Raw genomic sequence first — 21,358 nt, forward strand, 5'->3', positions numbered from 1 at the left:
AATTTTACTTATCGGTAACCACTTCTGGGTTGGTTTATCAGAGAACGACTGGTGTAAGTAATCAAACCGGATTTCTCTAGAATGTTCCAAAAATCTAAATGTCTGTCTAAAGCCCTAAAAATTATTCATTCACTTCTATTTTGCAAGCGGTGTGGTGATAAACCTCTCCTTTCTGTCCAACCACACTTGCACATGCGTGTATCTGTGTGTGTACAGGCTTGTATGAGCGTGTACGCACCCGTGCTTCTCGTATTCTCTTTTGTAGGAGCTCCTCAGCCTTCTTTTTAAAACTGTAATGATTTTTTAATGATGTCTAAATAACGATTCCAGGCAGTCTTACAAGAAATGTAACAGTAAAATGTTTGTGAGAGTCCATCAGAAAGGCAAAATGCCCACAGAGAAAATAGAAATGCACCAATTAAGGTGTGTGTGGCTATGACCCAGCTTTTAAACCTGGATTTGAGACTGGCATCTGCTATGCTGTCTCCCCTCAAGTTAGCTGTCGGCGGGGAGGGTGTGTGTGTGTGAGGGGCACCTGGACTCAGGTAGCACCTCCTTCTTGCCCCCTGGACCCATTCACCTGAGATCAGCGAGGGAGGGCCTGCGCTGCCTTGGTTTGGAATCTAGGAGAAGAGGGCAGCCCCAGGTTTGCAGATACAGCCTGAGAACGAGAGGCTGGAAAGTATGAGTTTGGGCAGCTCAGCAGGGCAGAGGGAGAGCCACAAGGAAGCCAAGACCACCTCAGAGCCCCATGTAGACCAGGTAACCGGCTACAACTCATGCCCACGGCCACGAGCTGCCCAGCCTCACTGCCCCAGAGGCAGCTTGAATGCAGGGACTGGACGGGACTAGAGCAAGAGCCAACAGTGGGGCCTCAACCTCAGTTTTCTCATCTGTAAAATGGAAGTAATGATCCCCTGAGTGTACAAGTCCACAGTCAGAGTCTCCCCACCGTTTGAGTCGGGCCCCGCCTCACAGTAAGTTCTCTTCTTTGACTCCTGATCGACGGTGATGTGGCAGCTGCCAGGCACTAGTTGGGTGCCGGGATGTGACCTCCCAGCTGCATCCCGGTAGGGGAGGGCAGGCGAACCTCAGAGCCCCGGGGAGTCCCGGGATTTCTCCATGATGTGGCTTCAGGGCCAGTCATGTGGAGGGAAGGGGGAACTAGGGGACTTCCCTGAAAGCTGCTTCTATTTGCATAGCAAGTAGCCGGCTTTTTACTTAGATTATTTGCTTCAGATCTATAAAATGGGAACGATTTTGTAGGAGGTGTTATTCACTTTACCTGACTGGGAAATGTAAATTATTCATACCAAGGGTATTCGTTTTCATACTAACATTAGCACATGGGGAGGGGTGACGGAGATTAAAGGGGGCTAGGGACCCCACCGCCATCCACCCCTTGGACCTCTAAGTCCAAGTAGGTACTAAGGAAAGTACCTGCCATCGTGTGCTGGTTCCATCCTGTTACCTGTGCTGCAGAGAGCCAAGGGAACTAGGGGAGGGGCATTCATCCTGCCTTGAAGGGGAGGTAGGGTGAGGACTTCACAGAGGAGTGGCCTTTCTGCTGCACTGTGAATTTTGTCCTTTGGAGGAAAAGGAATTTCCAGGCACAGAGATTAAATCTATGGCTTGAGCGGGAGAAAAAAGCATAAGGGGGGATGGCCAGAGTCGAGACTATAGATCAGGCGGGCCTTGGTTGGGAAAAGCCACGGAGGCCATCTGCCGGAAGCCGCAGCTGGGCCTCACCTGCCCCAGACGCTTCTCCCTGCTGGAGACTGGGCAGACCGCTCTACCCCCTGGCTCAGAGGCTCATTGGGCCCTGGAGCCATCGACCCAGCATCCCTGAAGCCTCCTTCCCTGGGTATGCACTTACCAGGCTGCACCCTGATGTGCCTCAGGTATGGGGTTTGATTTCCTACTCTTGCCAGAGTTGCATAGGCTAAGCTGCATTTGTGTTATTCTGTTTATTTGCAGTGTTTAAGCACAGCTGCGCCTTGGTCTTCTGTGTTACAAAGTCCGTCGAACAGTGAAATGTCTGCCCAGTTCTAACAGTATGACCAGGCTACCAGAGGGACTCGAAACGCATTGTACGATTGAATCCCCACTGGGTGCAGGAGGACCCCAGCTAGGTTCTGGGGATAACAGCCAGGACTCACTCAAGCGCACTCTGCCCTCAGGCACAGAATCTAGCAGTCAAGTCATTCAAGCCACAAACATTGACCGAGCACCTACATGGTGCCAGGCCCCAGGCTGGATGCTAGAGACACAGAAATGAGTTGGAAGTGGCCCCCAGTCTGGCGGGGTGACAGATGAGTGAACCGGTGTGTGCAGTCAGTGGTAATGTGACAGGAGTGCGGAGGCCACCTGGAAAAGGTGGCCCATCAGCAGGGCAGAGCTGGGGAAGCCTAGGCACCCCAACCCAAGAAACTGGCCACGTGAGGCGGGCTGAGCTCCTCGGCAGGAGCCCCGGGAGCTGCCTCTCTCTGGCTCGGCCGCCTGCCTCTGCCCCTTTCCCGTCCTCCAGCCTCCCCAGGAGCAGGGTGCCCATTGCTGAATCTGCAGATTTACGCCACGGCAAGGGGGAAGGTGGGGACAGCAACATCCCACGAGACCCATCTGGTCCCAGGGGTTGCAGCAGCGGGTGTCCCCAGAAAGCAAGAAGCCACCCAACCCCAGGTGCTGAGGCTGCAGGTTCAGCGGCCACTGCCGACAGCCTCTAGCCTGGTGGGATTAAGGGGTCCTGGCTGCTTCCAGACGCCAGCGCCCTGACCTCCCTGGGCAGAGACAGGCATTCCTCCCTGGCTGCCGAGAGCGGGGCACGCCCTCTTGCAAGCACTTCTCTCTTGGCTGCGGGGTGTAGCTGGCCTTTCCAAGAGTCCCAAGAGGACAAGCCGTCTGCTAGCCACCTGCCAGAACACCTGCTGGGTACACAGTGGGTACTCAGGGAATAACAAATGAGGAGATTTTTCAGATGAGCATTGGCAGGACCAACCTTTGCATCAAACTGTACAGGCTGTGCACTGTACATCTCCAGAGGGCCCTGTTCACACGGATCACAGTGTAAATCACGCCCCTGGGGTTGGGCAGCACGGGGGCCCTAGCATCTTCCCGCTTTGCGCCCCTGGTCTTGGCGCTGACCACCGACTCCCTCCCCCTCGCAACCAGCACTGACCACCCTCCTGCCTCTGTGCCCGTGAGCACTTGCTCCAGGCCTGGCTATTAAATCTTAGTGAAAGAAAGTCATGAATATGGTGTCAGGCCGTCTGAATTCTAGGTCATCCAGGAAACTCGTACTCTGGGATAATCACCCCAGTTGTTGTGTTGGGGGCTCCTGGGTCCCCAGGATCTGTGTGGTCTCCCAGTTCTACTACTCTCTTCACCCTCAGCCTGCAGTGGGCCTGGTGACCCACGTACAGGAGGGGAGGGGACTGTGGGAGCGACTCTCCTGGAGGGTTTGCCTCGTTGGCTGAGTGGGCAATGCCGCCATGGCCTGGACCACCTTCTCCTTACCAGAAGGAGCCAGCTTTGGGAGGCCAGGGTGTGCAGCAATGGGGCACACACACCTGACCCTCAAGACCAAGAGGAACATAAGGGGAGATACTGATACCAGGGGCCCTGTGGGTCAGGGAGGGCTTTATGGAGAGCTGGGCCCGACTATAAGAATTCGAGAAGTGATGCATTAATTCACTCACCCCTCACATAGACCTTTTGTGAACATCTACTGCAGTGATTTTCAGCCGGGGGTCCTATGACCGGCAGCATCAGAAATCCTGGGGAAGGGCTTCCCTGGTGGCGCAGTGGTTGAGAGTCCACCTGCCAATGCAGGGGACACGGGTTCGTGCTCCGGTCCGGGAAGATCCCACATGCCGTGGAGCGGCTGGGCCCGTGAGCCATGGCCGCTGAGCCTGCGCGTCCGGAGCCTGTGCTCCGCAACGGGAGAGGCCACAACAGTGAGAGGCCCACGTACCGCAAAAAAAAAAAAAAATTCCTGGGGATGCAGCCCAGCAGTATGTTTTAACAGGCCCACCAGATGACTCCAGTGTAGCTCAGGCTTGACCTCATGGCCCTGGGCTAAGTGCTGGGATTACAGAAGTGAGTTTCACTCTTTTCTCGCCCTCAAGGAACTTGGAGTCCGGGGAGGAGACAGGCAGGAAGGAGAGAAATACTGTCAGTGGGAAAGGGCTGTTCTCAAGGGGTGGGAAGGCAGAGAGGCAGCTAGTAGGGTTTGATCCAGGAGCTGGGGATGCTGGTGAGGAAGGGTGGCCGGGGACCTCAATGGCATGAGGAGCCATTAGGGAGCCCAGCAGGGAGCCCGGTGTTGGGACTAGCAACCCCTAGAGGGCTCACTGCCCAGTCCCAGACCACCCTGGTGCCCTGCCCCTGACCACCAGCCTCTCCCTACTATACCCCTCCCTGCTCTACTGCCCCCCTCTTCTTACCTCTTCCCGAGTCCCAAAGAGCAGCAAGTCTTTTCCTCCAGTTGTCTTGGTGAGAAATGTGTGCAGATCAGACCATTATCTCAGAGCTTATTTTTAGAAAATTTCAGAGTAAATTTTTCCATTCAGCAGAGAACACCGTGTATTGATTTAGGCGCTTCTATGTATGCGTTACACAGACCAAAGGTTTTTAAAACTCCTGGGCAGAAAGGAACATCTTGAAAATTGTGTGACTTTAACAGGTTCAGACCATGGCACTTGGCTTATCTCATCTAATCCTTCCTACATTTCATTCAGGTAAGTAACATCACTCCATTGTACAGATGAGGAAACTGAGGCTCAGAGGGGTAAAGTGACTTGCCAAAGCCACCCAGCTAATAAGGGACGCAGCTGAACTATGACCCCATAGCTGCCTGGGTTCTTGCTGGCCTGTCTCGCAGTTTACGAAGGCGTCTGATCCTGAGTAAACCCAGAGCATCCAGATGTTTTCCCGAGACCACATTCTGCTGGACGAGCTTCCCCATGACCAGTGATGGCTCTCGGGGGCTGATCTGCTGCCTCGTTAAGGAGGGAATGCGTTTGGTGGGGAAAGACGAATGGATCGGACCTAACGCAAGCAGATTTGCAGTTGTGTGCCAGTTTCTAGCCATATGTCTTTATATAAACCCTCAGCCACTTGGGTGAGTAGCAGAGGATGCCTGCCAGTCCCCTCTCACTGGAACACATCTGTCCTATTCACTGACCCACCCTGGGAGCTGGCAGGGTGGGCCGCAGGCCTCAGTACCCTTCCTCGCATGCCGTCCAGTGTGGCTCTAGGACAGCTGTCTGCTGGCATGGGGTGGAGTGCAGAGAAGTAGCTGTGTGGGCAGAAGCTGCAGGGCCCACTCAGGAGCCAAGAGGGCTGTTTAGCCCATGGTACCATCTCCCCTACACCAACATAAGCCTCACTTTGCTAGAGGTCCTGGGGCTTAGAAACCTCAAATTTTGGAAAACAGCTAAGAAATAACTTTGGAAGGTTGCAGAATCACCAGCATTGATGTCACAAAATTCACGCATTAAGCTCACTGAAGAGTCCTTAAACTCTCACCAAAGCATGTTTATTCTTAGTTTACACACATTAATAACAGGCTGTGTGGTATCTCCGCTTTTTTTTTTTTTTTTTTTTTTGCGGTACGCGGGCCTCTCACTGCTGCGGCCTCTCCCGTTGCGGAGCACAGGCTCCAGACGCGCAGGCTCAGCGGCCATGGCTCACGGGCCCAGACGCTCCGTGGCATGTGGGATCCTCCCGGACTGGGGCATGAACCCGTGTCCCCTGCATCGGCAGGCGGACTCTCAACCACTCACTGCGCCACCAGGGAAGCCCTCAGCTTTTCTGTAACAACTTTAATGAGCTATAATTCACATGCTATATAATTCATCCATTTAAAGTAAACAACCAGTGGTTTTTCGTGTATGCACAGAGCTGTACAACCACCACTACAGTCAATTTTAGAACATTTTCATCCCTTCCAAAAAGAAACCCTGTACCATTTCCCCCACCCCTTCTCCCCTTACTCCCTGGCAGCCTCTCTTCTACTTTCTGTTTCTATAGATTTGCCTATTTCTAGGCATTTCCTATAAATGGAATCATACAATAGGTGACCTTTTGTGACTGGCTCCTTTCATTTAGCGTAATATTTTCAGGGTTCATCGTGTTGTGGCATGTATCAGTACCTCATTCCTTTTCATTACTGAATATTATTCTATTGTGTGCATAAACTACATGTTGTTGAAGCATCCGTCAGTTGATGGTCTTTGTGTTGTTTCCACTCTGGGTATTGTGAATGTGCTACTAGGAATATTGGTGCACCTATTTTTTTTTTTTTTTTAAACTGGGCCAACCTTTTTTTTTTTTTTAACCCCACATGTGTTTATTTATTTATTTTTGGCTGTGTTGGGTCTTTGTTTCTGTGCAAGGGCTTTCTCTAATTGTGGCCAGCGGGGGCCACTCTTCATCGTGGTTCGCGGGCCTCTCACTATCGCGGTCTCTTTTGTTGCGGAGCACAGGCTCCAGACGCGCAGGCTTAGTAGTTGTGGCTCACGGGCCTAGTTGCTCCGCGGCATGTGTTATCTTCCCAGACCAGGGCTCGAACCCGTGTCCCCTGCGTTAGCAGGCAGATTCTCAACCACTGCGCCACCAGGGAAGCCCGGGTGCACATATTTTTGTGTGTACATATGCTTTCATTTCTCTAGGTTATATATGTTCCTAGGAGTGGGATTGCTGGGGCATATAGAAACTCTGTGTTTAACTTTTTGAGGAACTTCCAGACTCTTTTCCCTATAGTGGCTACACCATTTTACTTTCCCACTAGCAGTGGATGAGGGTTCTGGTTTCTCTACATCCTCACCAACACTTATTTTCTCTGTCTTGTTTTGATTAAGCCGTCCTACTGGGTGTAAAGAGGTATCCCATGGTTTTAATTTGCATTTCCCTGGGGGCTATTACGTTGAGCATCCTTTTATGTGCTTATTGACAGCTAGTATATCATTGGAGAAATGTCTACTCAAATCCTTTGCCCATTTTTATATAGGTTGTCTTTTTAATATTGAGTTGTAAGCGTTCTTTATATGTTTAGAAACAAGTCCCTTACCAGATATATGATTTGTAAAATTGGTCTCTCATTCTGTGGGTTGTCTTTTCACTTTCTTGATAGTGTGTTATCTGTATTTCTTGTCCACAGCAAGTGAGCAGGACCCGGGAGGGCTTTAATTAAGAGGCCAGCAGGCTGACAGCTGTGATAAATATCCTGACAGTGAGGGAGGATATAAGGCTATAGAACTTTCCTATGGAAACAAGACGAGACTCAAGAACATCCCTTCTTGCAGCTCAGGTTGATCTCTGGGTTCTGGGTGAGGACCTGACTGCCTTCTCTTGAAATATGCACTGCATTTTGGAAGGATTTCTGCCCCCAAAGGACAAAATAGAGTAAGGTTTGAAGCTGTAAGCTCCCGTGATGTGTATCTCTGGCCACAAACATGCACGGAACTTCTGCAGTGTGCCAGGCACAGAGCTGGGTTTTGGAGTCGCGCCATGGAACAAGCATGGTGATCTCTATCTACCCTCCCAAAGCTGACTGGGGGTGGGGCGGCACAGGGGTGCACAGAGAAGCCAACAGGCAAAGCCCCAGGCCCTTAACTACCCCATGCTCACTGAGCGAAGCCGGGCAGCCCTCAGTCGTTTTACAGATGATGAAGCTAGAGGGAAGATGTAACTTGTCCAGTGTCTACTGGTGAGGAAATCGTCGGGATAGAACCCAGAGTTTCAGCCTCTCGGATCCATACTCTTTTCATCCCTGTAATTTTTAGGTTTAAAAAAAAGTTCTGGTCAAGAATTGTGTTTTCATTTATGGCTTGCCAACTCCCGGGTGCTGGCTGTAGGTGCACACCAGTTTGCCCCCGGGGCCGCAAGCTGTCCGTGGACACCTGCTGTTCGGTCCCTGGGCCTTTGCTCACACAGGCTCTTCTTTCTAGAAGGCTTTTCCAGGCTCCCTCTCACATCCTTCAAGGCTCAGCTCAGGCCCACCTCCTGCAGGAAGCCGCCCAGCTGCCCTGCCTGAAGGCAGCGTCCTCTCTCAGGAGACCTTGTTCAATTGCGTCTTGCGCCTGTCACTCCGCAGGGACCCAGGTGTCTAGGAGGGTGTGGACCTCCCCAGGGGTGGTAAGGGGTCATCCCTGGGAGCAGGAAGAAAGCTCAGAGCTTCTGTCTGTATTTAAATTTTAGACTTATCTCTTTACATTTGTTTATATACGATTTATTCTGTATATAACATTATAGTGCACCAGTCATATTTAAATATATTTATAAATAAATAGAGCAGTAATAGGAATGTGTCCCCCCAGATTTAATGTTAAAACTAAAGTTTGAAGATAACTGTGGGCTGCTTGAGGACAAGAACTGGGCCATATTCCTCTGTCAGTCCCTGAGGCCAGAAGTGCTAGCTAAGTCAGCCTCTGGGAGGCTGGGAGGGGGTGGGCGGCACCCCAGTTGGCTTGTAGACCATCCGGCCGCCGGCTGCCCAGCTGGTCACCCCACCGCCACCTACCCACACCCAACTCCATGGTGATCCCTTCCCGGCCGTGGCCTGCTCCGGCCACTGGGGTCTGAAGGGCTGCGTGCTGCCCGTGCAGAACAGGCTGCGGGCTTGTCCACGCCCTGCCTGCCCACGTGCCTGGGGGCCACGCCTGGCCCGCTGGCCTGCCCAAGAGCGGACGGGAGCTGGCAGGTAGGCCAGTGGGCCAGGCGTGGCTCCCAGCCACAAACAGCCCATGTCAGGGCCCTGCCGGGAAGGAGGCGAGACCGGGCAAGACAGGCAGAGACCCAGAGAGGACTGGGAACCGTAGCTGGTGCCAGTGCCTGCAAGTCCGGGCCTCCGTGCTGCTTCGTCCGCAACCTGGGAGGGGGAAATGGGCAGGTTTGTGTGTGCAGGCCGCAGGCCCCCCAAGCCCAGCAGCTGTTGGATTCCTCCCCCCACCCCCAGATCTGTAACTAGAACAGCCAGGGAGCCAGGGCCCAGCCAGGATTAGGCACTCTCACCTTTGGGCCACATGGACAGGCAACAAGGAGTCTGCTGGACCTTTGGGGCCTCTAGGACTCTACCACCTGTCCTACCCTCACCAGCATCACGCCAGCAGCAGACTTGTGCTGGGCACTGGGAGGGTGGAAGAATTTTGAAAGGCCCGTGAAGCACTTCAGAGAATACACACACACACGCACGCACGCACGCACGCACGTGTACACATAGCACCAGCCAGAAAAGGTGGCTCTGAGCTCTCGTTAACTAGTTCCATCCTCACAACAAGGCATGGTAGAGGTACAATTCGTGTCCCCATTTTAAACGTGAGGGGACTAAGGTGCAGAGGCACCTGGGTAGTGAGTGATGGGCATGGCTATGATTAGAACCCAGCACCTCTGCCCAGGTGGCTGTGTCCCTGCGTCCGAGCTGGAGGGGAAGGAGGCGTTACAACCTGGCGTTTTCCTGTCCCAAGGATCGAATTTTGGTAGCAAGCACTTTAGAGGTGCTTTACGTTTAATTTCCATTTACCCTGCCGCTAAAAGCAGGGCCCCGTAGGACCATAAGTCTGGGATGTTTAATAGGGTCCCCAGATGCTCTCATGTCCCAGGGCCAGTTTGGGGCAAAGCTGGGACAAGCCCCAGGCCGTCAGGCCCATGCCCTTGGCTTCCCTCTGCTGCAGCTGCCTCGTCTGGGGTCCCCAAAAGGGGACCGAATGAGGTTCTCAACAGTGAGCCTTGAGTGCCAGCCCCAAACCCTTCCTCCCCCCGTCGTGATGCTAAGTCTCGAGATAAACGAGGACAGGAGGGTCCAGGTCTCATTGGCTTTCTCTTTGGGCTGGTTCAGGTTTGCCGTGAGGCTGTAAATCATTCGGGGCTCTGCAAGGACCAGCAGATGCTGTGTGTGCCATGAAGCCCTCCCTGGCTGCCCCTTTGGCAGCCCCATCCCTTCCTTCCCTGCATCCACTCATGGGTGGACACGCCACCCAACACGCACAGGATTATAAACCATCCTAAAGTGGGAAGCACATCTTGTTCATCCTTATGTTCCTAAGTGTTCAGCACGTGGTAGTTGCCCAGGAGATGGGAGGGAGAAGAGAGAGAGCAAAGCCGGAGGAGAGACTTCTGTCCAGGAGGGGATCTACTTGGGATCCTCCAAATTGCTAGCAAACGTGAAGACGACCTGAAGGCCTCAGCGTGGTGACTCTCCCTCCCCGTAGGGACAAAACCTGCCCCAGGACTGGTGTCTCCAGGTGGCTGAGGCAGGAACTGGGGAAAGCCCTGGGGTATCTGTCCCAGTCATGACTGACCCATAGGGAGGGCTGGAGTCCCTGGGGAGGGATTTACAGTTACCTTGGCCCAAATCCCTGGCTCTGGCCTGGGAGTCTGAGGCCACCTGCAAGGCCCCTGTCACCACTCGCCCCTCTTCCCAGGGCTGCAGAGGTGCTGACAGGGTCTGTACATCCTTACTTTGCCTCACCCCCGCTGCTGGGACAGTGCTGGCAACCAGTGTCTGCGTCATTGCCGACAGCCATCCACCCAGTGCTTACGACATACCGAGAGCTCTGTTCTGAGTGCTATACCCACACTGGCTTCATTCCTACAACCTCCCCATAAGGAAGGTACTGTGATCTCTCCCTTTTATAGCTGGGGAACTGAGGCACTGACAGGCCCAAGGTGGCAGAGTGAGAATTAGAACCCAGGCTTACCCGACGGTAAGTCGGGTGCTAAGGCAGCCCGTGGACACACGACTCTAAGCCTGGGCTCCGGGGATCCTCGGGAGGCCCATTTGCGTCTACAAAGCATAGATCATCACCACTTGGAAAAATATCGTGTACCCAGACCAGGCAGAAGACGCTCTTTCCCGTTTTTCAGGGAGTGGCAATCCCCGTCTGAGCCCACAGTCAGCCTGGCCTGAGCAGCGTGGAGGCCCTGGCTAGTGCTTGTATGTCTGTGTGGTCATGGCCCCTCCATTTGTGTGTCCCCCAAAAAATGACCCTGAAGGGGCTTAGCTCAGCTGGTCCCTGGTGTCTGTGATAGAGACAGGGCGATGCTCTGAAACCACTTAAGAGGCGCGAGACGCTTAGGGGAGTTGCCTGTATTTGGCGGACGCAGGACAGCAACACGTGTCCCTGACTCTCGGTCACTGCGTCCACTTCCACACTGACCCTCTCTTCTCAGCCAGAGTGGTCCCAGCTCTGCTACTTGCTGGACAGGTCAGTGTCCTCCATCTGGGCAGTAAGACTCTTGGGGAAGTTCAGACTACAGAGGCCGACAGACCTGTGTCCCATTCTTCCTTCCTCCGCTTCCCCTCTGTGCCACCTGAAGCAAGTTTCTCAACCTCTCTGAGCCTCCATTTCGTCTTCTTTAAGTTGGGGATAATAATGGCCCTACTTCATGGGGTTCTGTGAGGACTGGATGACCGCCACTCGTCAACGCGTCACACATCACCTACAGCAGTGTCTGGCACGTGGTGGCCATCCCATAGCTAGGAGCTGCTGCTGCCCCCTTGTAAAACGTCCAGGTCAGTTTTCAAAGCCTTTTAAGATTGCATTGTCTGCCATCTCGGAGCAGAGATTGTGACCTCCGTTTACAAAGGTGGAAGCTGGGGCCCAGAGAGGCACAGGGGCTTGTCCAAGGACACACAGCTGGTTCGTGGGAGAGCCAGGACACAGCCTCCTGGTTCCCCTGCACCCCCTTGTGTTAGATCTTGTGCCTCCCACCTCACCCGGTGTGTAGCACGTGCCAGGAGGCTTCTGTGGAAAGTGGGAAGAGGGTGTTAAAAAGCCATCCCTGCAGCTCCACTGGTTCCAGGCAGGGATTCTTAACCCTCCTATGCCGAGGACCCCCGTGAATTCATTGACTGGTGAAGCCCCTAAACTTCTGCTCAGAATAACGCTCTTCTTACATACATAAAATTACATAGGGTTACAGAGAATACCTACTATATTGAAACACAGTCCCTAAAATATATTTTTAAAAGACGTGTAATAGTAACATGCATGATTCTTTATGTTAAGTCACAAGATCTAGTGACAGAATCTATTATTTACTATAATTTTAGTTTTTAATTTCCCCCCACCCTTATTGAGTTATGAAAGACAAATAAAATTGTGTATATTTAAGGTATACAATGTGATATTTTGATATACATATACATTGTGAACTAACTACCACAATAAAGCTAATTAGCATATCCGTCACCTCACATAGTTTCCATTTTTGTGTGTGTTGGGCACACTTGAGAATTACTGTCTTAGAAAATTTCAGGTATGTAATACAGTATTATCAACTGTAGCCACCATAATATTCATTAGATCTCTCATCTTATAACTGAAAGTTTGTACCCTTTGACCAACATCTCCCCTTTTCTCCTGGTCACCGTTCTTTCCACTCTCTGCTTCTAAGTTTGACTTTTTCAGAACCACATGTAAGTGGGATCATGCAGCGTTTGTTAGTGTAATGTCCATTCCACTTAGTGTAATATCCTCCAGGTTCATTACGTTGATGCAAATGTCAGGATTTCCTTCTTTTTTAAGGTTGAATAATATTTCATTGTACGTATGCACCACATTTGCATTACCCATTCATCCATCAACAGACACTGAGGTTGTTTCCCTATCTTGTCTACTATGAATTATGCTGCAGTAAACATGGGGTGCAGATCTCTTCAAGATAGTGATTTTATCTCCTTTGGGTGAATACCCAGTAGTGGATTGCTGGATCATATGGTAGTTCTATTTTTAATATTTTGAGGAGCCGCCATGCTGTTTTCCATAATGGCTGTACAAATTTACATTCCCACCAGCAACGCACAAGGGTTCCCTTTTCTCTACATGTGTGCCAACACTTATTATCTTTTGACTTTTTGACACTAGTCATCCTAAAAGGTGTGAGGTTTTGATTTACATTTTCCTGATGATAAGCATCTTTTTATAATACTTGTTGACCATTTATAATACTTGTTGACCACAAAGATAATTTTATTTCTTCCTTACCAATTTGGATGCCTTTGTTCTTTTTCTTGTCTGATTGCTCAAGCTAGGACTTCCAGTACTTCAGACTTTGTATGTCTTCCTTAGAAAAATGTCTGTTCAGTTCCTTTTCATTTTTAATTGGATTATTTGGGTTTTTAACTATTGAGTTATATGATTTCCTTATATATTTTGGAAATTAACCCCTTATTGGATATATGGTTTACAAATATTTGCTCCCATTCTATAGGTTACCTTTTCATGTTGTTGATTATTTCCTTTGCTGTGCAAAAACATTTTAGTTTGACTTAAGTCAGACTAGACTTGTTTGCTTTTACTTTTGTTGCCTGTACTTTTGGTGTCAAATCCAAAAAAAGTCATTGATAAGACCAGTGTTTTCTTCTAAGACAGTAATACAGTTTCAGGTCTTACCTTTTTTTTTTTTTTTTTTTGAGTTTAAGTCTTGAATCCATTTTGAGTTGATTTTTGTGTATGACATGAGATGTGGGTCCAGTTTCATTCTTTTCCATGGGGATGTCCAGTTTTCCCAATGCCATTTATTGAAGAGATTGTCATTTCCCCACTGGGTATTCTTGGCACCTGTGCTGAAGATTAATTGACCATATATGCATGGGTTTATTTCTGGGGCTCTCTATTCTGTTCCGTTGGTTTATGTCTGTTTTTATGTCAGTACCATATTGCTTTGATTACTATAGCTTTGTAAGACAATTTGAAATTAGGAAGTGTGATGCTTCCAGCTTTGTTCTTCCTGCTCAGGACTGCTTCAGCCCTTTGGGGTCTTTTGTGGTTCTATACAAATCTTAGGATTTTTTTCCTATATCTGTGAAAAATGCTATTGGGAGTTTTATATAGATTGCTTTGGATCTGAATGTCTTTCCATTTATTTGTGTCTTCTTCAATTTCTTTCATCAGTGTTCCGTAGTTTTAAGTGTACAGCTCTTTCACCTCCTTGGTTAAATTTATTCCTAAGTATTTTATTCTTTTTGGTGGTATTGTAAATGGGATTGTTTTATTAATTTCTTTTTCAGATAGTTAATTGTTGGCATATAGAAACACAGCCAACTTTTGTATGTTGATTCTTCTCTTGTTGCGGAGCACGGGCTCTAGGCATGAGGGCTTCAGTAGTTGTGGCTCGCAGGCTCAGTAGTTGTGGTGCATGGGCTTTGGTGCTCTGCGGCACGTGGGATCTTCCTGGACCAGGGCTCGAAGCCGTGTCCCCTGCATTGGCAGGCAGATTCTTTAACCAGTGTTCCACCAGGGAAGCCCTGTATGTTGATTTTGTATCCTGCAGCTTTACTGGATTAATTTCTTAGTTGTAACAGTTTTTTGGTGGAGTCTTTAGAGTTTTCTATATATAAGATCACATCAACTGCAAACAAAGATAATTTTATTTCTTCCTTACCAATTTGGATGCCTTTGTTCTTTTTCTTGTCTGATTGCTCAAGCTAGGACTTCCAGTATATGTTGAATAGAAGCGGCAAGAGTGGGCACCCTTGTGTTGTTCCTGATCTTAGAGGAAAAAGCTTTCAGCTTCTCATCATTGAGTATGATGTTAGGTGTGAGCTTGTCATATATGGCCTTTATTATACTGAAGTACATTCCTAGTTCTGTGTCTAATTTGTTGAGAGTTTTTATCATGAAAGTATGTTCAATTCTGGTAAATGTTTTTTTCTGCATCTATTGAGATGATCATATCATTTTCGTCCCTCTTCTGTTAATGTGGTGTTTCACATTTAATGGTTTGCTTATGTTGAACCATCCTTGCATCTCAGAGATAAATCCCACTTTGATCATGGTGTAGGATCCTTTTAATGTGCTGTTGAATTCAGTTTGCTAGTGTTTCATTGAGGATTTTTGCATCTATGTTCATCAGGGATATTGACCTGTAATTTGCTTTTCATGTAGTGTCCTTATCTGTCTTTGATATCAGAGTAATGATGGCCTCATAAAATGAGCTTGGAAGTGTTCCCTCCTCTTCAGTTTTATGAAAGAGTGGGAGAAGGATTAGCATTAACTCTTCATGAAATGTTTGGAAGAATTCACCAGTGAAGCCCCCCAGTCCTAGGCCTTTCTTTGTTGGGGGAGTGTTTTACATCACTGATTCAATCTCCTTACTCATTACTGGCCTGTTCAGATTTTTTATTTCTTCATGAGTCAATCTTGGTAGATGGTATGTTTTTAGGAATTTATCCATTTCTTCTGGGTTGTCCAGTTTGTTGTCATATAATTGTTCATAATAGTCTCATGATCTTTTGTATTTCTGTGTTATCCGTTGTAATGTCTCTCTTTTTTTATCTTATTTGAGTCTTTTTTTTTCTTTGTGAATCTAGCTAAAGGTTTGTCAGTGTTACCTTTTCAAAAAACCAGGTCTTAGTTTTATTGATTTTTTTTTTCTCTTGTGTTTCTAGCCTTTATTGCAATTGTTTCCACTCTGATCTTTGTTATATCCTTCCTTCTGTTATCTTTGGACTTAGTTTGTTGTTCTTTTCCTAGTTCCTTGAGGTGTAAAGTTAAGTTGTTTGAGATCTTTCTTTTTTCTTCATTTTGCCATTAAGCTATAAACTTTCCTTTTAGAGCTGCTTTTGCTTCATCCCATACTTTTTGGTATGTTGTACTTCAATTTTTGCTTGTTTCAGATAGTTTTTTTTTATTTCCCTTTTGATTTCTTCTTTGGCTCATTTGTTGTTCAGGAGTGTACTAATTTCCACATATTTGTGAATTATCTAATTTTCCTCCTGTTATTGATTTCTAGTTTCATACTATTGTGGTCAGAAAATATACCTGATATGATTTCAGTCTTTTTAAAATTGTTAAGATGTGTTTTATGACCTAACATATGCTCTGTCCTGGAGAATATTCTGTGACACATGAGGAGAAAGTGTATTGTGCTGCTATTGGATAGAACGTTCTCTATATGTCTGTTAGGTTCATTTGGTCTAAAGTACAGTTCAAGTTCAATCTTCCCATACTGATTTTTTTTTTGTCTGATCCATCCATGGTTGAAAGTGGGGTAGGGAAGTCCCCTACTGTTATTTATAAAGTTGTCTATTTTCCCTTCAGATATGTTAATATTTGCTTTCTGTATTTAAGTGTTGCACGTACCATAATTTTGAAATAATGATGAGTTTAAATTGTATTTGTAGAGTTCTTTCACAATTAAATTTGTGATGTGACATTGGTCATTAATGGTGACAAACTCACAGGTAGGCTAATACTACTGTGTTGCTGCTCACATTCATACTTGAAGAAAATAGCAACTTTCAGTTAGAAGTTGGTGACCATTAAAACAAATAATTTTCCCACCCAAGTTTACTATAAATTCGTGGCCCAAGTCCAGGGTTTCCTCCATGTCCCCTCATATCTCAGACTTAGTAAAGGAGCTCCCAGGGCACCCACCCAATCTTAGGGTCCCATTCACTGTCATGTCCCACTCCAATCCCACCCTCAGACAGTAGGATTTCAGTGTTCATTCATTCAGCAAACATTGAACACTAGCTCTGTGCCAGGCCTTGGGACAAATGGTGAGATCCAAAGTCAAATAAGATGAGGTCCCTGCCTTTAAGCTGCTCGTCATCTACTTAAAGAAGAGCATCAGAGACACCATCCCAAAATGCAAAATGTAAACAAGCACAGGAACATGTCTACCCTTCCTGGTAATCGGATAAACCCAGTGATGCTGAGGTTGGGTCACTCCTGGGTAGTAACACCGGCCATTACATAAGCCTTTTGAGAAGACGTATGGCCCTGCATAGCATCGATCACAGAAATTCCATACCCTTCTTTCTCAGCACTCTCACGCTTGCAGATTTGTACCAAGGAAATAACTCAGGACAAAGGACAGAGTGTGGAGGGCAGAGGTCCTTTCCTCTCCTTTTCTGGAGGCTGTGTCCTCCTCAGGAAGGGGCTGGGTCTTGTTCAGCTTGTGCCCCCGTGCTCACACATGTTAATACTCATAAAGTCCTGTTGGGTGAATGTTGGACCCCCGTGCAGCTCCAGCGGACAAGAGAGGGAGCTGGTAGGAGGGGCAGTCCAGAAGCCCTCCACTGATCAAGTTCCTGTTTTCTCTTCTAGCCACCAGAACATCAGGAGAGATGGACAAGCCACTCATCAGCCGCCACCTGGTGGACAGTGACGGCAGCCTTGCCGAGGCCCCCAGGGAGGTTCCCAAAGTGGGCATCCTGGGCAGCGGGGACTTTGCCCGCTCCCTGGCCACACGCCTGGTGGGCTCCGGCTTCAGCGTGGTGGTGGGGAGCCGCAACCCCAAACGCACGGCTGGGCTGTTCCCCTCAGCAGCACAAGTGACTCTCCAGGAGGAGGCAGTGGGGTCTCCAGAGGTCATCTTCGTGGCTATGTTCCGGGAACACTACTCCACGCTATGTGGTCTCAGTGACCAGCTGGCCGGCAAGATCCTGGTGGACGTGAGCAACCCCACACAGCAGGAGCACCTTCGGCACCATGAGTCCAATGCTGAGTACCTGGCCTCCCTCTTCCCCACCTGCACAGTGGTCAAGGCCTTCAATGTCATCTCTGCCTGGACCCTGCAGGCTGGCCCAAGGGATGGAAACAGGCAGGTAGGTGCTGGAGGAATGCCAGTCACATAACAATAAATGTAAACGGCTAACTTCCATTGAGGGCCCTTGGTGTACCAGGCTCTTTATGTACATTATCTCAGCTCATCTCATAGCCCTGCAAAGTTCCATTTTACAGAGCAGGAAACTGAGGCTCAGAGATGTTAATGAACTTACTCACACTAGGTCTCACAGCTTGGTGAACTGGGATTTGAACCCAGTTCCTAGGAACCTGAAATCATGTTCTTTCTTCTATGGTAATTTGATTTCCAAGAAGGCAAGGAGGAAAAGGTTGATGGTTTTCTTTTTACTATTTGGAGTCAAGAAGAGGAGAGATTTTGCTTTTAGGATTGCACTTAGAAAGAAGAAGGTAACACACTCATGTGCCAGGTCCTAAGGAAGCAGGCATGTCCCAAACTTTATCTCATTTATTCCAGGGGCTTCCAAAAACTGTGTGGATTTCTCAGAATAGTCAACAGCAGGTTTTTCTGAGGGTGGAAAATGGCTCCAGAAAACAGCCATTGCTGCATACTGTTGTTGGCAGGAGGAGCTCTAACCAAGACAAGGTGGTCTTTTTGTTTGTATTTTTGTGGGGTTTTTTTGCAGTACGCGGGCCTCTCACTGCTGTGGCCTCTCCCGTTGCGGAGCTCAGGCTCCGGACGCGCAGGCTCAGCGGCCATGGCTCACGGGCCCAGCCGCTCCGCGGCATGTGGGATCTTCCCAGACCGGGGCACGAACCCGTGTCCCCTGCATCGGCAGGTGGACTCCCAACCACTGCGCCACCAGGGAAGCCCAACAAGGTGGTTTTCAATGCCAAGAGGCAACCTGTACTTGCCTCAGGGAAGCATGCTAGGCTCCACATGTGTTTGAGAACTTCCACCAATGAGTCCAGCTCAGATGCCTTCTCTGCCCAGCTCCATGCCAGGCTGTGGGGAGCCCACAGGTACCCAGCCACCCCTGACTGGAGGGCCCTCCATGCAGCCTGCATCTTGGGACTCCTACATTTGGACAGGCAAGGAACAGCGGGGGAGTGTAGGGTAGCAGGGCCTGGGAGGGAGCAGAGCTAGAGGCTGGCTGGGGAAGACTTTGAGATCAGCCTTGGCCTTTGCCCTACCTTAGGTTGTCAGGCACAGGGAACAGGAAGGGCATTCCAAGCTGAGGGGACAACCCACAGAGGCACAGAGGTGGGGAACAGTGTTCCCAAACGATGTTCCCACTGGGACAATAGTACCTACGTGCAGGCTTGTGATGAGGCTGAGGGTTCACACGTGTAACGCCTGGCACATAGCGGGTGCTGAGTCAGTGTTGGTAGACCATCTGACCACAGCGGTGTCAGGAAGACCCATGGAGTGTTCAGGGATCAGAGAACCCCAGTGGGCCTGCGTTGGGGCTCGTGGAGGGGAGCAGTGGGCTACGAGGCTGGGGCTGGCTTGTGGAAGGCCTTGTGTTGAGGGCTGTGAGGGGCCAGAGGACATGGTCAGAGGGGACACTTCTGGACTGAGGGATGGAGCTGCAGCCACAGCTGCACTTGCTGGGCCATATGCAAAGCCCAGGTGCTGAACGACCCCCAGGGCAGGCCGCAGTCCTTTGAGGCACCTACTCCAAGGGCCCCCGGGGGCCGCCTAGATGGGCGTTTTGCTTGTGGATGCCGATGGCAGTGAACTGGGCGAGATGCTCACTGTTGGGTGAGCGTTGGCTGTTTTCCTCGAGAAGCGGGCATTGCTGGGCCAGAGACTAGGAGCCCACAGGGAGCCAAGGAAAGGCCCCGGGCCGGGATTCAGGGCCTCCTTGTGCTCCAGCCGTACCCTTACCTGGCAGATCGCTGGGCCTCAGTTTCCTCAGCTGCTCCGTGAGGAGCTTGGCCAAGATGCTCTCCGAGGCCCCGCTCAACCCTCCGGGGACCCCACCTGACCCCCCCCCCACCTTCCTCCCCGCAGGTGCCCATCTGCAGTGACCAGCCAGAAGCCAAACGCGCCATCTTGGAGCTGGCGCAGGCCATGGGCTTCACCCCCGTGGACATGGGGTCCCTGGCCTCGGCCCGGGAGGTGGAGGCCATGCCCCTGCGCCTCCTCCCAGGCTGGAAGGTGCCTGCTCTCCTGGCCCTGGGGCTCTTCGTCTTCTTCTACACCTACAACTTCATCCGGGATGTGCTGCAGCCCTACCTGCAGGAGGGCAAGAACAAGTTCTACCAGCTGCCCGTGTCCGTGGTCAACACAACGCTGCCCTGCGTGGCCTATGTGCTGCTGTCGCTGGTGTACCTGCCCGGCGTGGTGGCGGCGGCCCTGCAGCTGCGCCGCGGCACCAAGTACCGCCGCTTCCCCGACTGGCTGGACCACTGGCTGCAGCACCGCAAGCAGATGGGGCTGCTCAGCTTCTTCTGCGCCGCCCTGCACGCGCTCTACAGCTTCTGCCTGCCGCTGCGCCGCTCCCACCGCTACGAGCTGGTCAACCAGGCCGTCAAGCAGGTACGGTGCTCGCCTGCTTCCTGCCAATCACAGCGCCAGGGTAGGGGCGCCCGTGGGTGCAGCCCGCCAGTTGTCACCTGCCGATCCTGCCCGGACTGGATCACGCCCACATCCTGCTGTCCGAGGTTTGGCGTATCAGCGAACAGAACGTGAAAAGCGCTCTGCCCCCAAGCCAGGGAGACTTAAAGCGCAGCTGTGAGTGACAGAGGGTATGTAGAAGGTAGCGAAGTGCTAAGGAGGAAGATCAAGGGGGGGCGGGGGGTGCAGTATTAAAGGGTGGTGAGGGAGGCCTGGCTGAGCGGGGGACATGTGAGCCCAGGTCGGAAGGACAGGAGGACAGGAGCTGTCTGGCACCTTTGAGGATCGGCAAGGAGGCCCTCTTGGTGGAGCCAGGGGACGGGGTGGTGGGCGGGGCCTGGGAGGCGGAAGCCACACCAGAGAAGCCTTACAGGCTGAGGAAGGGCTTGGGCCTTCGACTTGAAGCCGAGCAAAGGTTTTGAGTAGAGGAGTGATGCGCCGTCTGGGGTTTTAACTGGCTCACTCTGCTGCCGGATGGAGAACAGACAATCAAAGATCAAACGCACATGCTGGGAAACCAGTTAGGAGGCTGTGCGGGAACCCAGATGAGAGGCCACGGAGGCTTGGAGTGGGCTGGGAGCAGCAGAGAGACAAGAAGGTGTTGAAGGCGTATTCTGAAGCCAGGGTACACAGAACTGCTGTAATAGACATGGGGTTCATGAGGTGGTGCAGGACGACTCTGGGTTTTCAGCCTGAGCACCTGGAGGGATGGAGTTGCCATCCCCTGAGACGGGAAAGGCTGCAGGAGCATGTGGGTTTTTTTGTTTTTTTTTTTTGCGGTACGCGGACCTCTCACTGTTGTGGCCTCTCCCGTTGCGGAGCGCAGGCCCCGGACGCGCAGGCTCAGCGGCCATGGCTCACGGGCCCAGCCGCTCCGCGGCACGTGGGATCTTCCCGGACCGGGGCACGAACCCGCGTCCCCTGCATCGGCAGGCGGACTCTCAACCGCTGCGCCACCAGGGAAGCCCAGCATGTGTATTTTGAGGGGGTGGAAGGGCACAGTAATTATTCATTTAGGAAAGCCGTAGGGTGCTCTTTTGCCAGCGGGATTCCTGGGAATGGAGGGCCTTCGGGTCAAGCCAGGTGGTATCGCAGGCAGCATCCCCTGGCACCTGTACCCACAGAAATAGTCCCCCCAGATGCTTGCTCTGGGTTCACAAGCTCACGGGGCCTGATTCTGAGTCCCAAGCTCAGGTCTGCAAGCAACCCTGCCTTTATTTTCCCCGACCTGCTTAATTCCACCTCTAGCCCTAGCCTCTGGCCT

The 21,358-nt window shown here is 50.7% G+C and overlaps 1 protein-coding gene across 4 annotated transcripts in view; it reads left to right on the top strand.

The window, feature by feature from the left end:
- STEAP3 (STEAP3 metalloreductase) overlaps positions 1-21,358 on the top strand; it is an 84,596-nt gene that overhangs the window by 6,418 nt on the left and 56,820 nt on the right. For 2 of the 4 annotated variants that reach the window (XM_067742172.1, XM_067742168.1), the window contains exons 2-4: positions 4,619-4,736; positions 17,055-17,554; positions 19,489-20,016. In XM_067742172.1, coding sequence (XP_067598273.1) covers positions 4,691-4,736; positions 17,055-17,554; positions 19,489-20,016 — 1,074 coding nt within the window. In that variant the 5' untranslated portion in view covers positions 4,619-4,690. The remainder of the gene's footprint in view (positions 1-4,618; positions 4,737-17,054; positions 17,555-19,488; positions 20,017-21,358) is intronic. The other 2 variants (XM_067742170.1, XM_067742169.1) reach the window with 1 other exon arrangement.

This window comes from Pseudorca crassidens, chromosome 6 (genome assembly GCF_039906515.1).
Source record: "Pseudorca crassidens isolate mPseCra1 chromosome 6, mPseCra1.hap1, whole genome shotgun sequence".
In the NCBI taxonomy this organism is placed as follows: Eukaryota; Metazoa; Chordata; class Mammalia; order Artiodactyla; family Delphinidae; genus Pseudorca; species Pseudorca crassidens.